The 22,290-nt window shown below is 43.5% G+C and overlaps 2 protein-coding genes and 1 long non-coding RNA gene across 3 annotated transcripts in view; 2 read left to right on the top strand and 1 right to left on the bottom strand.

Annotated features, from left to right (window-relative positions):
- The window catches only part of LOC141278048 (uncharacterized), a 10,240-nt gene extending 6,841 nt beyond the window's left edge, over positions 1-3,399 (bottom strand). The window contains exon 1 of the long non-coding RNA XR_012330238.1: positions 2,763-3,399. This is a non-coding gene — a long non-coding RNA (uncharacterized lncRNA). The remainder of the gene's footprint in view (positions 1-2,762) is intronic.
- IDH3A (isocitrate dehydrogenase (NAD(+)) 3 catalytic subunit alpha) lies at positions 2,947-22,290 on the top strand. Its single transcript, XM_019950464.2, has 11 exons — positions 2,947-3,040; positions 8,038-8,100; positions 10,228-10,311; positions 11,994-12,108; positions 14,649-14,836; positions 15,327-15,460; positions 16,315-16,417; positions 16,520-16,584; positions 17,586-17,670; positions 18,098-18,250; positions 20,518-22,290. The coding sequence occupies exons 1-11, from the start codon at positions 3,014-3,016 to the stop codon at positions 20,599-20,601; spliced, it is 1,101 nt and encodes a 366-aa protein (XP_019806023.1). The 5' UTR covers positions 2,947-3,013; the 3' UTR covers positions 20,602-22,290.
- Positions 12,115-14,322, top strand: LOC101321792 (tropomyosin-like). Its single transcript, XM_073801321.1, is given in 3 exon segments — positions 12,115-13,479; positions 13,482-14,029; positions 14,031-14,322. Coding segments are annotated over 3 exon segments (804 nt in total). The 5' UTR covers positions 12,115-13,415; the 3' UTR covers positions 14,223-14,322.

Below are 22,290 nucleotides of genomic sequence, written 5' to 3'. Positions count from 1 at the left end.
TAAACTAGGGAAATTCTGTGTAAATAAATTTGTGTTCCTTTTGTAAAAATTTTTTAAAAGCCTTTGGTATGTGAATAATTATATTCCTATTTTGCTGACTGATTGATTTAAAAACTGCCATGTTGATTACAAAAACATTTCTTAGAGTGAAGCACACCTGGATTGTGTTGTGCTGTAGTCACCAATAAGGGCACACCTTCTAGATCCTTCTCCTGAGTGGCAAAGTTTTCCCACCGTCTAGTTCAAACATACCTCGCTGATGGGACCTCTGGCACTACAAAGTGCAAGGGACAGGACAAAGGGGCTTGTCCAGAGGAGAGTGACCTGCATGTTGGAGAAACTCTGGAACATGTATGAGGAGTAGCGGCTGGCAGTTCTGGACTCAGGGAATGGGTCCCAGCTGAGCGGGAGGTAGCTTCTGTCTTCCTGGCGTCCCTCCAGCTGCTCCAGAGTCAGGAAGCACCTTGTTATGGGAGTTAGACTGGGAAACCTCTAAGGTCCTTTCAGTACTGAGAACCCGAGCTTCTGAGAATGACACTTTTCTGCCTCAAAGTCTTTGCTGGCCTTGGTCCCTCCTTATTGCCCCATCTTAGGCTGCTGACCACTTTGACTTCTTCAAGGGCTGATTCAAATGCCATCTCCATAGTGGAATCTTCCCTAATCAACACCCCTCTCCTGCCCAGCCCCACCCCCCAAACTGTTAGAGCACCTGTCACTGGCTGAATTTTTTCTGTGTTTCTCCCTCACTAGACTCCGAGGGCAGGGCTGGGGCTTATTCATTTCCTTGTCCTCACAGTGCACCTGAGAGGGACTCCGCTTAGGAAGCCTTTGTTGAGTTGAATGACCCCCCTCCCCAGGGGAAGCTTAGCAGTTAGGAGAACTGCCATAGTAATTAGGAGGCATCCTAGTACAATGTCGGCATCATCACTTACTAGCTGTACCTCAGTTTCCCCATGGAGCTGTTGTGAATTAAATGGACCTCTTGGAGAAAGTCATTTTGCATTTGTTTTGTAATCACTGAGCAGCAAGTACTCTGAGTCTATATTCCAGACACAAAGACATAACAGATGGTCTCTGGGCTTGAGGAGGATCTCAGTGGTACACAGCAGGGTAGAATGTGATAAGGTTCCTGGGAGAGGTGGGAACCAAGTGCTAGGGGGCTCTGAGTAGGGAGAAGGAACACATGGATGAGTCTGGGGAGTTTCCCAAAGGAACCAACATCTGAGCTGAGTCTTGACAAGTGGCTGGAATTTCAACAGGTGGAAATGGTGCAAAAGGGCATTCTGGCAGAGGGAATGGCATGAGCATAGGGTGGGTAAAATATGGGAAGCATTTGGGGGCTGGCCAGGAGCCCTACTTGGCTGGCACTCCAGGACTTTGGGGCTCGAAGGAGTGACAGGAAATATGGCTGAAAAAGACAGTGGTGAGAGATGAATGCAAGAGAGAGCCAGGAGGTTTTAGGGCCCAGATGGGCCCTGGTCAGAGCTGTGAGTGAAGGAGAGGATTGTGTGGAGAAAGGACTGGGTTGTCTGGGCATCAGATGGTCAGTCCTGCAGGAGGGCAGGGGTGGCAGTGGGGATGGAGTGGAGGGGGACTGGGGAGAACACCCCTGGGTGGGACTGCCAGGGCCTGATGAGAGGAAAGGCCAAGGAGAAGAGATTGATGAGATCCCTGTATCCTGATGAGGCCACAGACTTAGCTGTACTTTATTATCTCATGAAAGTCACTGGCATCACTTCTGCACCTAATTCACCACCTTTCTGGGTAGATGGGTAGCTCTTCTCTGGAAACAACCTCTTCCAGGGTGGGGTGGGGGGAGACTTAGTCTATCACCGCGGCACCCAACTAGGGGACCCGTGATCAGTAGAGCTTCAGGACTCTGGTTGCTGAGGAGAGGATGAGGAGGAAGGGGAGTATGGGTGTTATTTCCTCAGAAAGGCCTTCTCTGTCCTCTCTGTTAGATTTGAATCAGGTCCCCTGATTTTACCTTCTCATTGCTCCTTGCACTTTCCCTTCCTGACACTTATCACAGTTTTAATTTACATATTTGTGTGTAATTGATTGGTGCCTGTCTTTTCTACTGGATTGTAAAACCCAGCACTTAGAACAGTGTCTGGTATCTAGTTGGCACTCAGAAATATTTGTAGAGCTTTAAAGACAGAAAGCAGATCAGTAGTTGCTGGGACCTGGGATTGGAGCTGGGATTGACTGCAAATGGGCAAAAGGAGTATTTCCATAGATTCGAAAACTGGATTGTGGTGATGGCTGTGCAAACTGTTTATATTTAATGAAAATCATCGCGAAATTACAGTGAGTGAATTTTTTTTTTTTTTTTTTTTTTTTTTGCGCTACGCGGGCCTCTCACTGTTGTGGCCTCTCCCGTTGCGGAGCACAGGCTCCGGACGCGCAGGCTCAGCGGCCGTGGCTCACGGGCCTAGCCGCTCCGCGGTATGTGGGATCTTCCCGGACTGGGGCACGAACCCGTGTCCCCTGCATCGGCAGGCGGACTCTCAACCACTGCGCCACCAGGGAAGCGCCACAGTGAGTGAATTTTAAGGTATATAAGTTACACCTCAATAGAGCTAAAAATAAATATTTGTGGAACGAGTAAATGACCTTTCTCCCTCTCTGAGGCTGTAAACTCCGTAAGAGAAACTAAATCCCCCAAATCTAGAAGGGTGACTGGCATCTAGCAGGCGCGGAACAAACATCCCATCTGAACAGTGAATCTATGAATGAATGAGGAGAGGAAGGACTCTTACCGGAGATCACTGACTGCAGCTTCCGGGTCGCTGCTCCGCACGTCGCCGCGAGACTAGCCCGGCGATTGGCCAGCGGAGCCAGGTTGTCCAGGACCGGGACCAGGAGCGTGCTCGGAGAATCCCCTAGGCGGGTCCGTGGGGGCGGGGCTTCCAGGGGGCGGGGCTTCCAGGGGCGGGCTCCCGGCGCGGGCTGCCGGGCTGCGCGGCTGCGCAGTACTGCCGCCGCTGTCGCCGTGGTGAGAGTGGAAACGATGGCCGGGCCCGCGTGGATATCCAAGGTGAGCGCCTGGCAGGCCGGCTTGTGACTGGCGGGCGGGTCGCGTGCTGGGCGGGGGCAGGCGCGCGGCCCCCGATGGGGAGGCGGCGGCGCGCGGCCCCCGATGGGGAGGCGGCGGCGCGCGGCCGGCTGGGGACAGTTAGAAAGCCTGTCCTGGCCGCCTGTGCCCCTCGCTCCGTGGCCCGCGTGCGGTGTGTAGGCAGCCTCGCTCTCGGAAGGTAGCGCCTGGGGCGGGGACAGCATCAAGGTCAAGGCAGGGGGCGCAGTTCCTGCCCCGGGCAGCATCCCGGTTCCACCTCCGGCATCTGCCCCGTCCGGAGCCCAGGCCGCGCGCGCAGCCCGGGAAGGTCACCGGAGCCGCCGCCCTGGCTCCGCCATTCCGGCGGTTTCCGAGGCTGCGGCCCTGCAGCCTGCTGATCGCGCGGAGAGTCCCCTCCAGCACGGCCCAGGCCTCCCCCAGGTGTCTGCTCCGGCCCGGGCCGGGTAACCTCCCAGGTGAGGGAATCCCGAAGTCATTTTCCTGCCAGACTTTTTCTCCCTTAGAGCTCTTACCAATCTGATCGTATAGCTATTTCCCCTTCAAAGGACACAGAGTACCTTGCACCTTGGAATTGCTATCTGAACACTGGGAGACTGAGAGAGGGAGACCAGCAACACCTTTCTTTCACCTTTTATTTGTGAGCATCCTGCGTTCTCACCTTGACAGCTCAGATGCCTGCCGCAGCTGGATAGGGTTTCCGACCATCTCTGCAATTCTTTGGTTCCTCAGTGGAACTAACTGTGCCTGAAAACGTAATTGCTCAAGATCACACAGAAAGTCCGTGTCAGAACTGGAAGAGGAACCCAGATGTCTCGGGATTCCCAGTTCTAAGTCCCATTCTGCCTACTCTGTGGCCAAGGTCACACAACGAATTATAGGCAGAGGGAAAAATGGGCCCTCAGGTCTCCTGTTGCTCTTAAGAATGATCCCCTAGAAACCTACCATAAGCAATTTAATTTTTTTCTATAAAATTTGATACTGCATTTCTCCTTTGTTTTAAGTTTAAAGCGAGGTCCGCATGCACTGTTATTTAGTGAAAAGCAGTCTACACTGGAGTTTAGGAGTCTTAGGTTTAAGTATTGTTAGTACCATTGATTGGCTGCGTGACCCTGAGCAAATTACTTAACATCTCTGAGCCTTAATAAGCCTGTAAAATATTTGTACTTGCTTCACAGAGTTGTTTGAGGATTGAAAAAATTAATGTGAGAGCACCTAATACATGCAGAAGGAACACAAAAACCTGAAGCTTTCCTAGCTGTCAATATACTTATCTTACAGTCTTCAAGCAGACAATTGGGCATCAGTAGCTAGGTTTTATTTAGTAACTGGGTTCTGCTTTGTTACCCTCTTCAGACCTGGATTTGTGTATGATGGTAATTTATTTCACATTGGCTCCTGAAGGTAAAGCAACTTCTGTGTCATTGTCTAACAGAAGTCAATCCTTTAATCACTGAGCTTACACTTAACATCTAGTCATCTTTGGTAGGTACATTAAGCTTCAGAATGAGGGACTAAATAAAACAGCTAGTAAATTTCTTTTGCCTTTAGCGTGGTCTACAAGAAAAAAGTCACATAGTAGGAATTCAGAAAGTGTCAGAGGATGAGGTTCTCCTCTGACATGGAATGGACTCCCCGTGTGACCTTTGGCAGTCATTTGACCTCTGTGGGCCAGTTTCTCCCTTTAGGGACTGGCATAGACTGTGTCTCGGAAGCTGATGTCCCAGAATTATGAGAAAGCTGAGCTGGATGTGAGTTTCAATCAGAACAATCCTCTATTAGCGTTCCATTTAAGGTTTTATTTGAAAAAAAGAGATCTGCAGCTTAAATTTATTTTTTTCTAAAAAAGCTTTATTTAGAAAAAATAGTGAGTTTCTAAAGGCCTTTCTGGCTCTAAAATACTATAATTATAACGAGGCAGTTCCCCCATCAGGAAGCTTTTATTGAGTGAGTACCTGCCATACATTCTACACTGTATTTACATGTTTTTAAGTTGGAGGATGAAGGTAAAAAAGGAAATGAGGTGCTATGGATGAAGATGTCCAGGAAGTCAGAAGTTCAGTCCATATTCTGTGAGCCTGGCCTTAGTCTCCTTATCTGAAAAGGGCTACTAATACAGTCTCTCCAGGTTTTATTAAAATAAAATGATGTAGTATATGTACAAGTATACTATAAAGTAGAAGTCAGCCTGTGCTTTAAAAAATCTTGTCTTAAAAGCTCCGGGTCATTCTAATGATTTAGATGCAATACTACCTTATTCTAAGATCACGAAGGAGAGATGACAAAGATGAAGAAGACTGGTTGTTAGAGAAAATCATTGCAAGTATTAAAGCCATTTGCTGGAGTGGGAACTCATCAAATAGAGAGATGCTTGAGGCTGGCCTCAGTTTTTCCAAAAGTATTCTGAGCACCTACTGTGAGCTAGGCACTGTTCTAGGTACTAGAGATAGAACAGTGAACAAAACATGAAAATCTTTGCCTCATGGATTTACATTTTAAATCAGTTATTTTGGTTGGGTCTTTTATCACAAAGACATGGGCCGTTTTTTTTTTTTTTATTGGAATGTAGTTGATTTACAGTGTTGTGTTAGTTTCAGGTGTACAGCAAAGTGAATCAGTTATACATATACATATAGCCCCCCCTTTTTGTTTTAGATTCTTTTCCCATGTAGGCCATTACAGAGTATTGAGTAGGGTTTCCTGTGCTATACAGCAGGTTCTTATTTATCTATTTTATATATAGTAGTGTATATATGTCAGTCCCAATCTCGACATGGGCCTGTTTTTTTTTTTAATTAATTTATTTATTTTGGCTGCACCAGGTCTTAGTTGCAGCACACGGGATCTTCGTTCAGGCACGTGGACTTCTTAGTTGTGGCATGCAGACTCTTAGTTGTGGCATGCATGCGTTATCTAGTTCCTGACCAGGGATCAAACCCAGGCCCCTTGCATTGGGAGCGTGGAGTGTTACTCACTGGACCACCAGGGAAGTCCTGACATGGGCCTGTGTTTTTCTTTTGTTTTTTTTTTTTTGCGGTACGTGGGCCTCTCACTGTTGTGGCCTCTCCCGTTGCGGAGCACAGGCTCCGGACGCGCAGGCCCAGCGGCCATGGCTCACGAGCCCAGCATCTCTGCGGCATGTGGGATCTTCCCGGACCGGGTCACGAACCCGTGTCCCCTGCATTGGCAGGCGGACTCTCAATCACTGCGCCACCAGGGAAGCCCATGGGCCTGTTTTGAGTGAATGTTTTTTCTTTCTTTCTGGGGAGTGGGGAGAAGGACTCATGCAAATTTTATAACATAGCCTTTAAATGGTCTCCCTTCCAATAGCCCACTTGCTGGTGGATGAATCATGTCCTAGGATTAAGTGTTTGGCCAGTGGTTTTGGCATAGCATACTCTTTTGGATCTCACACTGTCTTTTATTGTCAGTCCAGAGAGATGACTGTAGATGCCAGGTTAGAGGATACAATTCGTTCACAGCTCCTTGGCTCTTGGTTGGTGTCTCTTTAGTGGGTGCTGATATTACAGCAAAGGTTCAGGACTTACAAGAACGGTCCCCCAAAAGGAAGACTAAGGATATAACAAATGTATCTTTGCTCATGTATCTAGCATGAAAAAAAGTTAACATTTAGAATTTTTAATGAATTATTATTTATTTATTAAGTAATTTTATTTATTTTTGGTTGTGTTGGGTCTTCATTGCTGCGTGCGGGCTTTCTCTAGTTGCGGCGAGTGGGGCTTAGTTGCAGTGCGCGGGCTTCTCATTACGGTGGGCTTCTCTCTAGGTGTGCGGGCTTCAGTAGTTGTGGCACGCAGGCTAGAGTGCAGGCTCAGTAGTTGTAGTACATGTGCTTAGTTGCTTCGCAGCCTGTGGGATCTTTCCGGACCAAGGATCGGACCTGTGTCCCCTGCATTGGCAGGTGGATTCTTATCCACTGCACCACCAGGAAAGTCACTAAAACTTTTAATGAATTTTAATACCTTTGGTTTTTGTACCCAATTTCTTTGATTATATTCTGTTTATTATAATGTAATATGACTTTGTACCAGTTTTCAAGGACTGAATTATTAAAGTTCAAAATAACCTTTCAAAATTTATATTTCTGGTGTGTCATAGTGTTAAGCGGAAAAAAAATGTACCGGTGGTAACGTCTTGGGGTAGTGGGATTAGTAGGTCACATTCCTTTTATTTTTCTGTATCTTTCCCCTCTCCCAGCAATTAACAATAATGACCATGTCACTTATATTATCAGAAGTAGATAATTTATTTAAAATCTTCACTCTGTATGACACAGGTGTCAAAATAGTATTAAATAAATTTTGTTAGATTTTTATTATACCGTGTAATTTCTTAATATTCATGGGAGAAGAACAGGCATAATGTATAATTGGAGGAGCCCTGAACTAAGAGTCAGGAGACCCAGATTGTGGTCTCTTTGTGGTCACTCTGTGACCTTAGGCAAATCCCTACTCTTTGGACCCACTGTCTCCACTGTATAATGAGTGAGTTGGGCTCTGGGATTTATAAGGACCCTGCTGGCTCTTAAAATTAGTGATAGTTTTCTTAGAGTGTGTGTTACCCCCAAATTGACCCAGTGGTCAAGAATGTTGACATTAAACCATCCAGATCATCTGAGAAAAATCCAGTGTTTGAGCTAAGAAAGTAGAGTTTCATTCTAGCTTCAATGTCTTTTGACAACTTTTCATAAAATTGACTTTAAAAGTACATATATCGTACTTATATTCTCAAAGTAAAGGTAAACTGAATATTTCAGTTTTCAAATCCAAAAGAGCTTGCTACATTGAGCTAATACATGAGAAAAATAATCCTCGGAAATTCCTGAATATATCTGTGCAAAGTTGCAGCATTATCAGCTGCAGAGATGGTTCCATCTCTACCTTTTAACTATATGTGGTTTAATTCTGTATGTAACATTTCTTTGTTGATATTAAATGTAGGTCTCTCGGCTGCTGGGGGCATTCCACAACCAAAAACAGGTGACCAGAGGTTTTGCTGGTGGTGTGAGTATAATTACGTCTTTTATTTTTTCCTTTTAGAAGTTTCTCAAGAAAGATGCTTAGACACGTTATGTAGCATTTAATCTTCACTTATTTAAAATTAGGGAAAATTGGCCATACTTATATTGTATATTTAAATTATTGGTGAACATGCATAAATCTATTAGGTCACTTGCACATTAAAAAAAATTGTATTATAGCTGGTGCTGTAAGCCTATCACATTAATATCTTGAAGGAGGCTTGTTAAAAATAGTTATAAAATAGATTATAAAAAAACAGATATTATCTAAAGAGAGCAACTACCCTTGAGCCTGTTACTTTATTTCACAACCTCATTTGGATAAGACAGTTTTTTTCCAAACTAGTACAGGTTGAGACAAAATTGTTGAGAAGCTTCAAAACCTGCTTTGCATTTTTATTTTGTGAGCTTCCCTGAAAACAGTAGATTGATCGCCAATCAGGAATGCCTCAAACATCTATAAGCCCTGTAGGCTTAGATGCATCGATACTTTGCTTACGTAGTCTTCATAGGCTCTCATGTTAGCGGATCATCTATTTCTCATTAAATCTGCTGCTTTTAGAATTCCCAGCGTTAGAGTTCTGTGCTTTAAAAGCTGATACCACATTTTTAGAGCATTCTAAGACTGTGGGTCAGTGACTTCCTGTATGTTTTTATTTTGCCTCCTTCTTACAGAATCTGATTTGGATTTCATAATTCCTATACTCCCGTATAACATCTTACCCTGTGAGGGATTTATAAGACCATAGTATATCTTTTTTCATTTACTTTCTGAACTGTGGAAGTAAAATAGTTTTTTCTGGTGGCCTGATGACGTTTGTTATTACATGTTGGGAGAACAGGAAGAAGAAGCCAAAGGGGTTCTTTCGGCTCTGCTTTTGCTGCAAAAGATGCAGAATGAGGCTTGCGCTTTAGCTAAGCTAGCATTTAGCTAGCTAGCATTTCAAATGCATTCTGAAAGCTGATGAGATGATCATTGCTCTCTGCTGTTATTTAATTTCCAGGCTGTCCATTAAAAAATATATATTGGCCTGGTGGGGAGGGGGTTATATTTGAAAGAAATAAAAGAAACTAATTTTTAAAAAAGATTTCTTCAGTTGTACAGAAAAATTCAGAAATAATTAGTCCACCTGCTTTGGGAGCATCACTGGAAGGTAAAAGACCAGGGAAATGTAAATCAGTGATTTTTTAAAAATGTAGCACAGGCAGCTGGCACTGAAAAAGGCCAGGGACTGTTGTCTGAACCTAACTTCTAGGTAGGGGAAATACCCAAATAATGACATATATAGTTTCCAAATGGTAATCCTCATTTAAATCCTCTCATCATTTCCCTTTACACATTTTTTTTTCTGTGTTTGAAATGCTGGCTGTATTTTGTTTGAAGCCTTTGAACTAAATCGTTGCTGTTACATTACAAATACACTTGTCATTCTAAGTGTAATTCAGACATTGCAGGTATGATCACATACCCTATTCTTGTTGGTTCCAAGTAAACTTTGCTGAGCTCATTTGGATTACTTTTGTCATTAGGAGCCAACTTTATAAAGGAAATCAGGAAAATGGAGACCCTCTCTTGATGTGAAGTCTGATTTTCCGAGTGCCAAAACAGGCCTCAGTGGTACTCTGGAAGTGTCTGGGAGTGTTTCGTAAGACTGCACGAGTTGCATGAGAAACCGAACTTCCTAGGCTCCCGGTGGAGAGGAAAGGCCTTGCCTTCCTGGGAAGCCCTCTAAATTTTACTGAGAGAACATTGTTGAAATGTTTTGCTCTCCTTGGTTTTACAGACTTGAATTAATTGGTCTCCTTGTAGTTTGTCTGAAACGAAACATCAATTGGGAAGTTTACCAGGTAGTTTATTTTTGTTTTATCTGGAGAGCATCACTTAAGTTCTTTTTAAAACCTCTGGGCTCAGCTATAGGGAGTAGAGTTGTGGAGTCTCTTGATTCTTGACTCCACTTTGTTAAGCCGTTGGAAGGTAGGTCTGTTTTCTTAAAGGCATTTCTTATGAGTTAAGAAAACCCATAAACTGGATTTCTTTGTCAATGATGTTCCTTTTTAAACCTTCAAAAATCAATTCTGACTGTCTTCTTTGATGATTTCTTATATTCAGGTTAAGACGGTAACTTTAATTCCAGGGGATGGAATTGGCCCAGAAATTTCAGCTGCAGTTATGAAGATTTTTGATGCTGCCAAAGTAAGTGGGCTTAAAAAATACTTTTGATAATAATTTGTAGAAAAGTTTTCTTAGCCAGTTGGAGACAGTGAACTCTTAGGATGAATTGTTCACGTTTGTATGAACTTGGTGAGGTCTGTTAAATTTCACAGATTCTGACTTTAAGAGTGTTGTTTGCTGCCGTCATTGTCAATAGTTTAAGCTACTGCACTGGCATCAGTTATATATAAAGTAATCCAAGTAGTACTGTAATTTTTGTGGACTTTTGAACACTGCCTGGGTTTAAAGTCTTTAAGCCCCTCCAAGTCACCTGTCTATCTCATTTTTCGTTCCTGCCATAAAAAAGAGAATAGAATTGATACTTCAGAAAACTATATAGGGCATTTTGAAAGATTCTTTTTTTCTTTCCCACTGGTGTGGAAATATCAAGTATGAGGTATTATTATCCAACAGCCTAGCCTTCAATGCAGGTAGATATTTAAAAATCTAGAGAATTTAGGAAACTTGGACTTCGTTTGACCTGATGCTTTATTCTTGCTATTTATAGCTGCTAGGCGAAATAATGTGTAAGATTAAATCAGGGTTGTTATGATACCAACAGCTATAAGTCAAGGAATTCAATTTATTTATACTAAACATACATTGTTTTTCTATATGAGTTTTTAATTAAAACTCCTACAGAGGAAATGATGCTTATACAATAGCATTCCCCAAGGGAACTGAAATAGGATGGCTCTCAGCTGTAAGCTCCGTGTGAACAAGGAGCACAAGTCTTGCTCTGTGTTCCTATTCCTAGTGCGTGCCCAGTTGGCTGTCAGATGTGTGTGTACACACTGAAGGGTGTGGGTGAAGAGAAAGGATAACGCTGGTTTATTCCTTAAAACTTCTTTCATAGGTTATATAATATGTCTTTTTTTTCTTAACAGCTTTATTGAGATTTAATTCATGTATCGTTCAATTCATCATGTAAAGTACACAGTTCATTCATGGAGTTGTGCAACCATCACCATAGTCTAATTTTAGAACATTTTCGTCACCCAGAAAGAAACCCCATATTCATCAGCAGTCACTCCCCATCACCCTTATCTCTCCCACCCTGCCCCCTCCCATCATCAGCCCTAGGCGACCACTAATCTACTTTCTCTCTCTGTAGGTTTGCCAATTCTGGACATTTCATATAAATAGAGTCTTAAAATTACATGGTTTTTGTGTGATGAATTGGGAGATTGGGATTGACATATATATACTAATATGTATAAAATAGATAACTAATAAGAACCTGCTGTATAAAAAAGTAAATAAAATTCAAAACTTCAAAAAAAATTACATGGTTTTTGTGGTTGGCTCTTAGCATAATACTTTCAAGATTCATCCATGTATCAGTACTATGTGATATTTCTGTGAATCATGTTTCTCTGCTCCTTCTGATATTATAATTATAGCCACGTTAACAGTGATTGTGAAAAAAAGAAGTAGGCAAGTGGCAGCTAGGAGTGATGACTGGACAAGGGTAATGTGGAGAATCCATCTGGACATGCTAGAGAATGACACCTCTTCTTGCATGCCAGGAACTTTCCGGGCCTTTACTGTATGTGTTTTCACCAGCTGCATCCAAAGTGAGGAAGTTTGTTTATAAATGTAGTCTGAATGTCAGTCACATGTAGGTCTTTCCAGTTCACTGTGCTCTGTGGTGTGGCATCTAGGCACCTATTCAGTGGGAGGAGCGGAATGTCACAGCCATTCAAGGACCGGGAGGAAAGTGGATGATCCCTCCAGAAGCCAAAGAGTCCATGGATAAGAACAAGATGGGCTTGAAAGGTAGCACTGAAGTGACTATGATGCTTATTATTGATTTCTGCTACAGGTGTTATATTTATCGTTACCTAGATTTATCTTTTGTATAATTTTTACATTTTTATTTTAATTCATACATGCTTAAGGTCATGATTCAAAATATTAGCATGTGACAGATTGGAATTCAGCATAGGCTTTAAATCCAGACAGATCCACTATGAATCTCATCCCTGCTGCTTACTGGCTGGGAGGCTTGGGCAAATTTCTTACTCTTTTTTTCCCGTTTACCTTTAAATGACAGCAATAGGGAATTCCCTGGCAGTCCAGTGGTTAGGACTCAGTGCTTTCACTGCCTAGGGCCCGGACTCGATCCCTGATCAGGGAACTAAGATCCCGAAGACTGGCACAGTGCAGCCAAAAAAAGAAAAAAAAAAGACAGCAATAGAGTTGATACCTCATAGGGAGGTGGTGTCATAGGATTAGCTAATGTCAAGGACCTGATACCGTGCTTGGTCCTCAGTCAGTAGATGCTCAATGCAGTTGGTATTCCAGAAAGCTTCATTGAGGAAATTTCTTCCTTCATCTGAATCTGAGGGAGAGGGTAAAGTTAGAGGCAGAACATATTTTACAAGGTAGCCCAGGTGGGTCTGTAGATGACACAGGGAGTAGGCACTGAATGTTGCCTGAGAGTGACCAGCCGTAGATGGACTCATTTACGATGAAGAGAACATCTGACTCAGAAACAGAGCACCTGTCTGCCCTTTTAAATGACGCTTGTAGAGGCTTCCCTGGTGGCGCAGTGGTTGAGGGTGCGCCTGCCGATGCGGGGGACGCGGGTTCGTGACCCAGTCCGGGAGGATCCCGCGTGCCGTGGGGCGGCTGGGCCCGTGAGCTGTGGCCGCTGGGCCTATGCATCCGGAGCCTGTGCTCTGCAACGTGAGAGGCCACGGCAGTGAGAGGCCCGCGTACCGCAAAAAAAAAAAAAAATGACGCTTACTTTGTTGTAAAAGTGTCCCTTGATTCATGAAGCATGCACGTTAGATGTGTCACAAAGCTACTTCATGTCCAAACAAAGGATCCTAAATACATCTCTGATGGAATACTGGAAAAAATAAAAATTGGAATTTCAAATACAGTTGGCCCTCCATACCCACATGTGCATCCGTGGATTTGCAATCATGTATGGAAAATATTAAAAAAAAAATTCTGGGCTGGGACATCCCAGTCCCGGTTGGTCCTCCTTGCCTGCCACCGGTGCCACCGGTCCGTGCAGCCAGCCCAGTTAGCCCGGTCTGCACTGCCCACCGGCCAGCTGGTCTCCCACCACAACCATGGATGCCATCAAGAAGTTGCAGATGCTAAAGCTGGACAAGGAGAATGCCATCGACTGCGCTGAGCTGAGGACCGCAGCAAGCAGCTGGAGGAGGTGCAGCAGGCCCTCCAGAAGAAGCTGCAAGGGACGGAGGACGAGGTGGAAAAGTATTCTGAATCAGTGAAGGATGCCCAGGAGAAACTGGAGCAGGCTGAGAAGAGAGCCACCAATGCCAGGGCAGATGTGGCCTCCCTGAACCACTGCATTCAGCTGGTAGAGGAGGAGGTGGACCAGGCGCAGGAGCGCCTGGCTACAGCCCTGCAAGAGCCGGAGGAGGCTGACAAGGCAGCTGATGAGAGTGAGAGAGAAATGAAGGTCATGGAAAGCCGAGCTATGAAGGATGAGGAAAAGACGGAGATGCAGCTGAAGGAGGCCAAGCACATCGCTGAGGATTCAGACCGCAAATATGAGGCGGTGGCCAGGAAGCTAGTGATCCTGGAAGGAGAGCTGGAGCACTCAGAAGAGACAGCTGAGGTGGCTGAGAGCTGCGAGGAGGATCTTCGGACCGGGGACCAGGCCCTCAGGTCCCTGATGGCCTCAGAGGAGGAGTATTCCACCAAAGAAGATAAATATATATGAAGAGGAGATCAGACTGCTGGAGGAGAAGCTAAAGGAGGCTGAGACCCGAGCAGAGTTTGCCAAAAGGTCGGTGGCAAAGTTGGAGAAAACCATTGACCTGGAAGAGACCTTGGCCAGCGCCAAGGAGGAGAACGTGGAGATTCACCAGGCCCTTGACCAGACCCTGCTGGAGCTCAACCACCTGTGAGGGCTGGCCCTGCCCCCAGCCAGGCTATAGTTGACACCCCAACGAATAAAACTGGTGTTACCAGCAAAAAAAAAAAAAAAAAAAAAAAAAAATCCACAAAGTTCCAAAAAGCAAAACTTGAATTTTTTCACTGGCAACTATTTACATAGTGTTTGTATTATATTAGGTATCATAAGTAGTCTAGAAATGATTTAGTTTACAGGAGGATGTGTGTAGGTTATATGCAAATACTATGTCATTTTATAATAAGGGTCTTGAACATCCATGGATTTTGGTATCTGCTGGGTTGCTGGGTCCTGGATCAATCCCTCCCCCCAAACCCGCATGCCGAGGGACAGGTGTCAACACTATGTACTTGTGTTTATAAAGGAAAAGAAAAGACCAGACTGTATCCTCTTGTCATCTGGGTATTCTTCTTTATTACAGGCCCTTTAAAAACCCCCATAGCCGCGGGTCACCCATCCATGAATTTATTGCTGCGTAAAACATTTGACCTTTATGCAAATGTCCGACCATGTGTCTCAATCGAAGGCTATAAAACCCCTTACAGTGACGTAAATATTGTCACCATTCGAGAGAACACGGAAGGAGAATACAGTGGAATTGAGCATGTGGTATGTTCATTTGGATACTTTTTCATTCTTAGTTGGGTTGCTTTCTGTGCACTTGGGACCTTTGTTCAAATTCCCAGTTGAAAATATTTCCCAAAGACAGTTCTCTTGCATTCTGTGAGGAGTTGTGGGTGTTTGTCTTGTCCTGGGTCTCTGGCTGACAGTACTCAAATGGATGCCTGGGCGAGGGGTTATGGTGCTTCAGGGTATGGGCTTGGGAACTTGTCCTGTTTGAATTTTGAATCCTCAACTTCATACGTAACCATCTCTGCACCTTGGTTTTCCTCATCTATGCCGTGAGGCTTATAATACCTGGCTCCTAGGACTGGAGTGAACATGATTAACCTCACTGACATACCATATGCATGATGCTTGCCTTGGCAGCTGGTGCCACGCAAGCCTGCCACAGATGGTGTTGTCTGCACACTGCCAGCAGTCCAGGACCGGGTTGTTGCCATGCCCTTTCAGCGAGGCAGGACTTCCTCTGTTTCAGATTGTGGATGGAGTTGTGCAGAGTATCAAGCTCATTACTGAGGGGGCGAGCAAGCGCATCGCGGAGTTCGCCTTTGAGTATGCGCGGAACAATCTCCGGAGCAACGTCACGGCCGTGCACAAAGCCAACATCATGTGAGTCCCTGTGGGTGGCGCTCCGTCTGGCTTTGTGGGCGAGGAGCAGTGACAGGGCTTTCCTTTCCTCTCTCCAGCTTGCTCATTGACCTGATAGCTCTGGAAAATGGCCTTGTAGCCAGTCAGAGGGTTTCTCTTGTGTCAGAATATCCTATTTAATGTGCTTCATTGGGTGGATGACTGGAGCAGGTTTGGAGGGAGCAAGAATGCAGGTCCCGGAAGTTTAAGGAGGGCCTGAGAACCATCGGGGAAGGAAGCCGGAGAGTCTGGATCCCCAGGTGCGGTGGGCAGTTAGCTAAGGCCACGTCTGCAAAAGGGCAATCGTTTCTGTGTTAGGAGGGAAGAGCAGGAATGTTTCTGAGATGGCCCCCCGCTCAGGGGCTTAAAATATTTCTCATAGTGCTAATACTGTCTGATGTATTACTCTAGCAGTTTGAATTCTTCTCAGCCCTAGTGTATTAAAGCCCAACTCAGTGTATTAGGAAGCAGGTTTCCTAAGCTAAGGAAAGTGTTGAGCATGTAAAATAGTAAAACCATTTAAATAATTGAATAAGTTAACCTTTTAAGGCAATTTTAATGTTTTCTTATTAATAGATATTGCTGGATAACACTATAAAAATATAGTCTTCTTTATTATGATCAAACTATATTACATTTTTTACCCTTTTGTGCTTCCAGAAGTATCCTAAAACATTGAAATTTGCATTTTACTGATTGCCAAAAAAAATAATTTTACTGTAATTGAAATCAGATATCTGCAACTTAAATTTCTTGAACTTACTTTACTTCTCTGATTTGATCTTTTTCTCTCTGCAAGTCTTTGCTTTCAACAATTTTTATTTGATTAAATACAGGCGAATGTCAGATGGGCTTTTTCTGAAAAAATGCAGGGAAGTTGCAGAAAACTGTAAAGATATTAAATTTAATGAGATGTACCTTGATACAGTATGTTTGAATGTAAGTATATATTCACACTTACCTGCCACTTTTTGTGGTGTATAGTGTGTCCGTGTGGTGCACAGTTTTTGATTGCTAAACGCACAAATGCATTTTTTGTAGATGGTCCAGGATCCATCCCAGTTTGATGTCCTTGTTATGCCAAATTTGTATGGAGACATCCTTAGGTGAGTCTGGCTATACCTTTTAGCCTACAGTTTATTTATAAATGTCATAAAATAAATTGTGGCTTACAAATTTTAATCAAATATTATAAAATACAGCATTTGTTACAAGCTGCGAGTTGAATTCTGACAATTCAGGTGGTGATATCAATGGTGATATGCTGGATGGGTTATTCATTCATTTGCCAAATCAGCTCTGGGCTCTTGCTCCCTGACCATTAGTTCCCGCTTCCCATTTTACAGATATTTTATTGGTTGGTTGATTGATTGATTTCAGTGTTTCATCATGTATAGCTAGGTAGGTGGGTGTTCATTTTTATAAATTTTTTGTAACTTTTGGCATAATTTCAGACTTACAGAAAAGTTGCAAGAATGGTACAAAGAATTCCTGTGTACTCAGCACCCACATTCACCAAATGTTAACATTTTACCAGACTTACTTTATTACTCCCTCTCTCTCTCTCTCTCTCTCTCTCCCCTTCTCTCCTTTTCCCTCCCTTCATCCTCCTCCTCCTTCTTTTTTCTCTCTTTGTCTCTACACACATACACGTGATGGTGGTCAAATGGTGCTTTTGTAAGTCCATCATTCCTTCTACATGTATCAGTTGGCATTCTACTGTAAGGATAAGCTTTTCCTTCTCTCTTATTTATTTGTTTACTTATTTGCCTATATCAGTTTGCACTCCTGGTTTCTATTTTATTTAGTGGTTATATCCATCACTATCATCTTTTATATTGATGCATATGTTGTGCAGACTTGGCCAGTGGGAGTCCCTTTGAACTGTCTCTGTGTCCTTTTGACACAGCCCATCATTTGCTTTCTGGCACAATAAGGTGCTTCAGGCTCATCCTATATTTTCCTAACTGTAGTCCTGGAATCAGTCATTTCTCTAAGTAGCCCAGGTTCCTTTTAGTGGAGAATGGTATTTAAAGATGCAAGTCTGGGTGCTAGGTGAGACATTTTATTTTTCAAAATATCCTTTGAAATGCTTTTCTGCCCCCAGTGACCTGTGTGCAGGACTGATTGGAGGTCTTGGTGTGACACCAAGTGGCAACATTGGAGCCAATGGAGTTGCAATCTTCGAGTCGGTAAGGACCCTGGTGACACCTGAAGCAGAATTCAAGTCAGAATGACATGAGAACCCAGGAGGGCTTATCTGCATAAATATATTTTAACTCTTGAGTTTTTCCAATTGTCAGAAGAAAATGAAACTTGGTTTATTCATTCATTTTCCTCTTATTTCTTTTTCATCCTTATTATTTATTATGTATCCTTCCTCAGTTAAAATATTTTACTGAAAGTTGGACTGGATAAGATTGTTAGTCCATATTTTTGCACTTAAAAAAGAATTTCTTTAGCTCTTTATTTTTCTGAGGTTTTATTTCTAAGACATATATCTGAGCAGCTATTTTTCATCAGTGAGGAAAGCTGATTAAGAGCCCAGCTTCCCTGGAAGAGGGCTGTTTGCTCCTGTCTCCCTCCTGACTGCACTCTTTTTCCCCCCTACCCGGGCAGGTTCACGGGACCGCCCCAGACATCGCAGGCAAGGACATGGCCAACCCCACGGCCCTCCTGCTCAGTGCCGTGATGATGCTGCGCCACATGGGGCTTTTTGACCACGCTGCAAAGATTGAGACAGCATGTTTTGCTACAATTAAGGATGGGAAGGTATTGGTAATCTTGCCACACTTCTGCTGGGTAAAATGCATTTCCTCTTCGGGTTTTTTTTTTTTTTTTTTTTTTTTTGTGGTATGCAGGCCTCTCACTGTTGTGGCCTCTCCCGTTGCGGAGCACAGGCTCCGGACGCGCAGGCTCAGCGGCCATGGCTCACGGGCCCAGCCGCTCCACGGCATGTGGGATCTTCCCGGACCGGGGCACGAACCCGTGTCCCCTGCATCGGCAGGCGGACTCCCAACCACTGCACCACCAGGGAAACCCCCTCCTTGGGTTTTATGTGCGTGAAGGACCGACGATGGTTCTTCTCAAGAGGGCCAAAGGATTGGATGTCGAACAGGCATTCTTAATGTGGGCTCCCTGAGTGAACTCGGGCAGTCTGCACACTTGTGTGCATTTTCTGAAGAGAGGATTAACGTATTTCATGAGGGAAGGGCTGAGAAGCACTGTGGTAGGGGCACCAGGGTGCAGTGGAAAGAGCAGTGGTGTGGGCGTCAGAGCAGTGCAGGCCCAGTTACCCTGTTGTTACCTGTGGGATCTTGGCCGAGTCCATTAATTTTTCTTGGCAGCTTTCTCCTCTTCCCAGCAAACATCTATTGCGTCCGTGATAAGGTACGGAGAATATAATAAAGTGAGGAATAAGGGGTGGTCTCAGGCCTCAAGGAGCTTGGAATCTAGCAGTGGTACAGATGCAGATGTGTCTGTAATACCGTGGAGCTATACATTATACTACGTGCATCTGTGATATAAAAGTAATGTAGAAGTTTTGTACAAGTAATAATGGCTGATATTAATTGAATACTTTCGTGATTTTATATTCATTATATATATCTCAGCAAATCTCTACTCCTATGTGACATAGATACTGTAATTAAGCCCATTTTTTAGATGAGGAAACCGAGGCACAGAGAGATTGAGTAAGTTTGTCCAAGGTCTCACAGCTCCTAACTGGCCAAGTTGGGGTTCACACCCAGTCTGGCTCTTACCCAACAAGCTTCACTGTTTCCATAAGCAGTTGTGACTCATAGGAGGGTTGTGATCAATTATTCTGAAAGTGGGAGGAGAACAGAGGAGGTCATGGCTTTACAAGGCTGGGCCTGAAAGGCTGATCCCTAGTCCGAGGTCTCTTCCTTTTTTTAAAAAACTAACATTTTAAAAAAGGATAAAATATACATAGTATAAAATAGACCATCTTAATAATTTTTGAGGCACACAGTCTATTGGTATTAAATATTAATACTTTTCATATTGTGCGACCTTCACCACCATCCATCTCCAGACTTCTTCATTTTCCTAAACTGAAACTGTCCCAATTAAACAGTAATTTACCTAGTTTCTGCCATTCCCCCAGCCCCTGGCAACCACCATCTACTTTCCGTCTCTGTGAATTTGACTACTCTAGGTGCCTCATGTAAGTGGAATCATACACTGTTTGTAACATTGTGACCGGCTTATTTCACTTAGCATAATATCTTCAAGGTTTGCTTCTTCTTTTTAAAAAATTCTATAATTTGAAATTCTTACGGCCAAAATATAAGAAACCCAAGTTTGTTTTTAACAGCCTGATATAGTCATATTGAAGGGCATGTGATTATATATGTTTTTTATTCTGATGCTGTATTTGAGAAGCTACTCATAGAGCCCAGCAGAGAGATGCCTAAATTACACAGTAGGCCCTTTAAATTGTTTAGGATGCGATGGGACAAGAGAATTAAATATATTGAGTTGGGAGTAAAGAGAGTATAAGCTGGTAGAAAACAGAGAATATGGGAGGATTTCTTTCTTAAAGAGGGGAATTTAAGAGTTAAGTGATTTAAATATTTCCTTAGTATTTGTTTCTTAGCCTCCAAAAATAGGTCAAAATGTGTCTTTAAAAAAAAAAAATTTAAAAATCCTCAAGGAATTTATGCAACCTCTTGTTTCAGATTTGCTGTCATTTAAGTGTCCGTAATCAAATGCTTCCTTAGGGTCTATTGTATGGACAAAGGGAAAATTTTTGGAAAGCCTCCCTGCTTCCCTTTGTAGTGAGAGCATCTTGTTCTTCCAGAGTGTTTCTGTGTACACTATCGAATTAGCTTTTCTAAGTCCTTGGGTAGGTGGATGGCGGTGGAGTGGGTCTCACTTTGAAATGAGGAACTAAATGAAAGAGTAGTCAGGTAACTCACTCATCTGGTATCTCACTGAGAGCTTTAAATAAAAACATCCTTGCTTTGGTTTAATGTGTGGATACATTTTTTATCTTTGCTTTTTCCTTTTCTCAGAGCTTAACAAAAGATTTGGGAGGCAATGCAAAATGCTCAGACTTCACAGAAGAAATCTGTCGCCGAGTAAAAGATTTAGATTAAGGCTTCTACAAACGCTATTGCGTCAGTCACTCCTAACGGACTCCATGTCAGCCTGTATTAGAATACCTCCCATTATGTATGCATTTATGCATTTGTTGCTTGTTTCTTGACAGAGTACATTTTTAGACCTGGCCTTTTCTTAACAAAGTCTGTGCAGAGGATGCAGGTGATGTCCCTGGGCCTGCTTTCAAAGGACTTTATCCAAGTGCTTGTTTTATTTATTAAATGTCTATCTGGTACACATTTTTTGAAAACTCTAAGTGGACTGTACTGTATCATTTGCCATTGTTAACCATTTTACGCTTCAGTTACAACAGTTTTTCTTTAACTGTAAATATCCTGATACAGAATTAATACGAGAAAACATAACTTTTTCAAGAAAAACAATGATTTCCTTGGTTTATGAAAAATATAATGAAAATAAAATAGAATGTTGACATATTAGCACAAGATGATATTCTTATAAAACTAAATGGGCACAAGAGAAATTTCCTGGGAAAGTTTACATCAAAAACAGTGAATATGGTATATTTCTTAGTGATATGGAAAGTAAAGACTGATTTGTGCTTTAAATGAATTACTGAGTATGAATAAAGACTTCAGATCCGAGAAATATATAATGAGAGATGTAGTTTTTGTTAATAAGATATGGGTAATATATCAGGTACAAAGACACAAATGCATTGTGTGTTCAATTATTTTTATCTTAAGATGATTGACTATTCCTGGCGAGAGCTTTTAATGAAGGAGTGATCCTTCCTTTTCATTGGACATACATCAGGCATCGTGTGTAACGCAGCCCTTGATCCCCTGTGCAGACCCTGAGTCAGACATGGGAGCCGACCATTGTGTGCGGTCACTCTTCCCCAGCATGTCTGTCTCTGTCTGGAAGTGGACCACACTCCCACTGATACTGCTAGAAGGCCTGACCATATAAAATTTGACTGCAGTTGAGGACCCTGGGGTGCTGGCTACTGACTTTATACTTCAGTGGCTACCCCTTCCCCAAAACACCAAACTACCACCCTGTGCCTCAGCACCACCAGTTGCAGGCTCAGCCTGAGATGAGTCACCAAATCGTGCCATCCTGGGGCTTGCCTCAGCTTTTGACCTTCAGGCACTTCCCCATCCCTCCTCCATTCCCCATCCTTAGCATGATTTTTCTTTAATCTTCAGACACTCACTATTTTCATGGACCCTTTGGTCCCACACCAAAGGCAGCTCATGTCCTCCTTGGCCCTTGTGTGACATTGCAAACCTGTGGCTTTGCGTTGTGTACCCTGGTCACAAGGGGATTTCTTTTTTGTTTTTTTTGTTTTTGCGATACGCGGGCCTCTCACTGTTGTGGCCTCTCCTGTTGTGGACCACAGGCTCCGGGTGTGCAGGCTCAGCGGCCATGGCTCACAGGCCCAGCCGCTCCACGGCATGTGGGATCTTCCCGGACCGGGGCACGAACCCGTGTCCCCTGCATCGGCAGGCGGACTCTCAACCACTGCGCCACCAGGGGAACCCACAAGGGGATTTCTTAACTACAACAAATACCCCTGTCTGGGTCCTTTTTTAGGCTGGTAACCAGACTCACAACCTTATATGTATTTTACTTTGTTTAACCTGCTGCTTCTGTTTTATTGAATTGTGCTAATTATCAGTGATCCTTGGGTTTACACTAATAAAGAATTCCCAAACGAA

The sequence above is a fragment of the Tursiops truncatus genome, chromosome 2 (genome assembly GCF_011762595.2).
Source record: "Tursiops truncatus isolate mTurTru1 chromosome 2, mTurTru1.mat.Y, whole genome shotgun sequence".
Lineage (NCBI taxonomy): Eukaryota > Metazoa > Chordata > Mammalia > Artiodactyla > Delphinidae > Tursiops > Tursiops truncatus.
The sequence above is the reverse complement of the archived record's forward strand: the minus strand, read 5'-3'. Positions and strand labels throughout refer to the sequence as shown.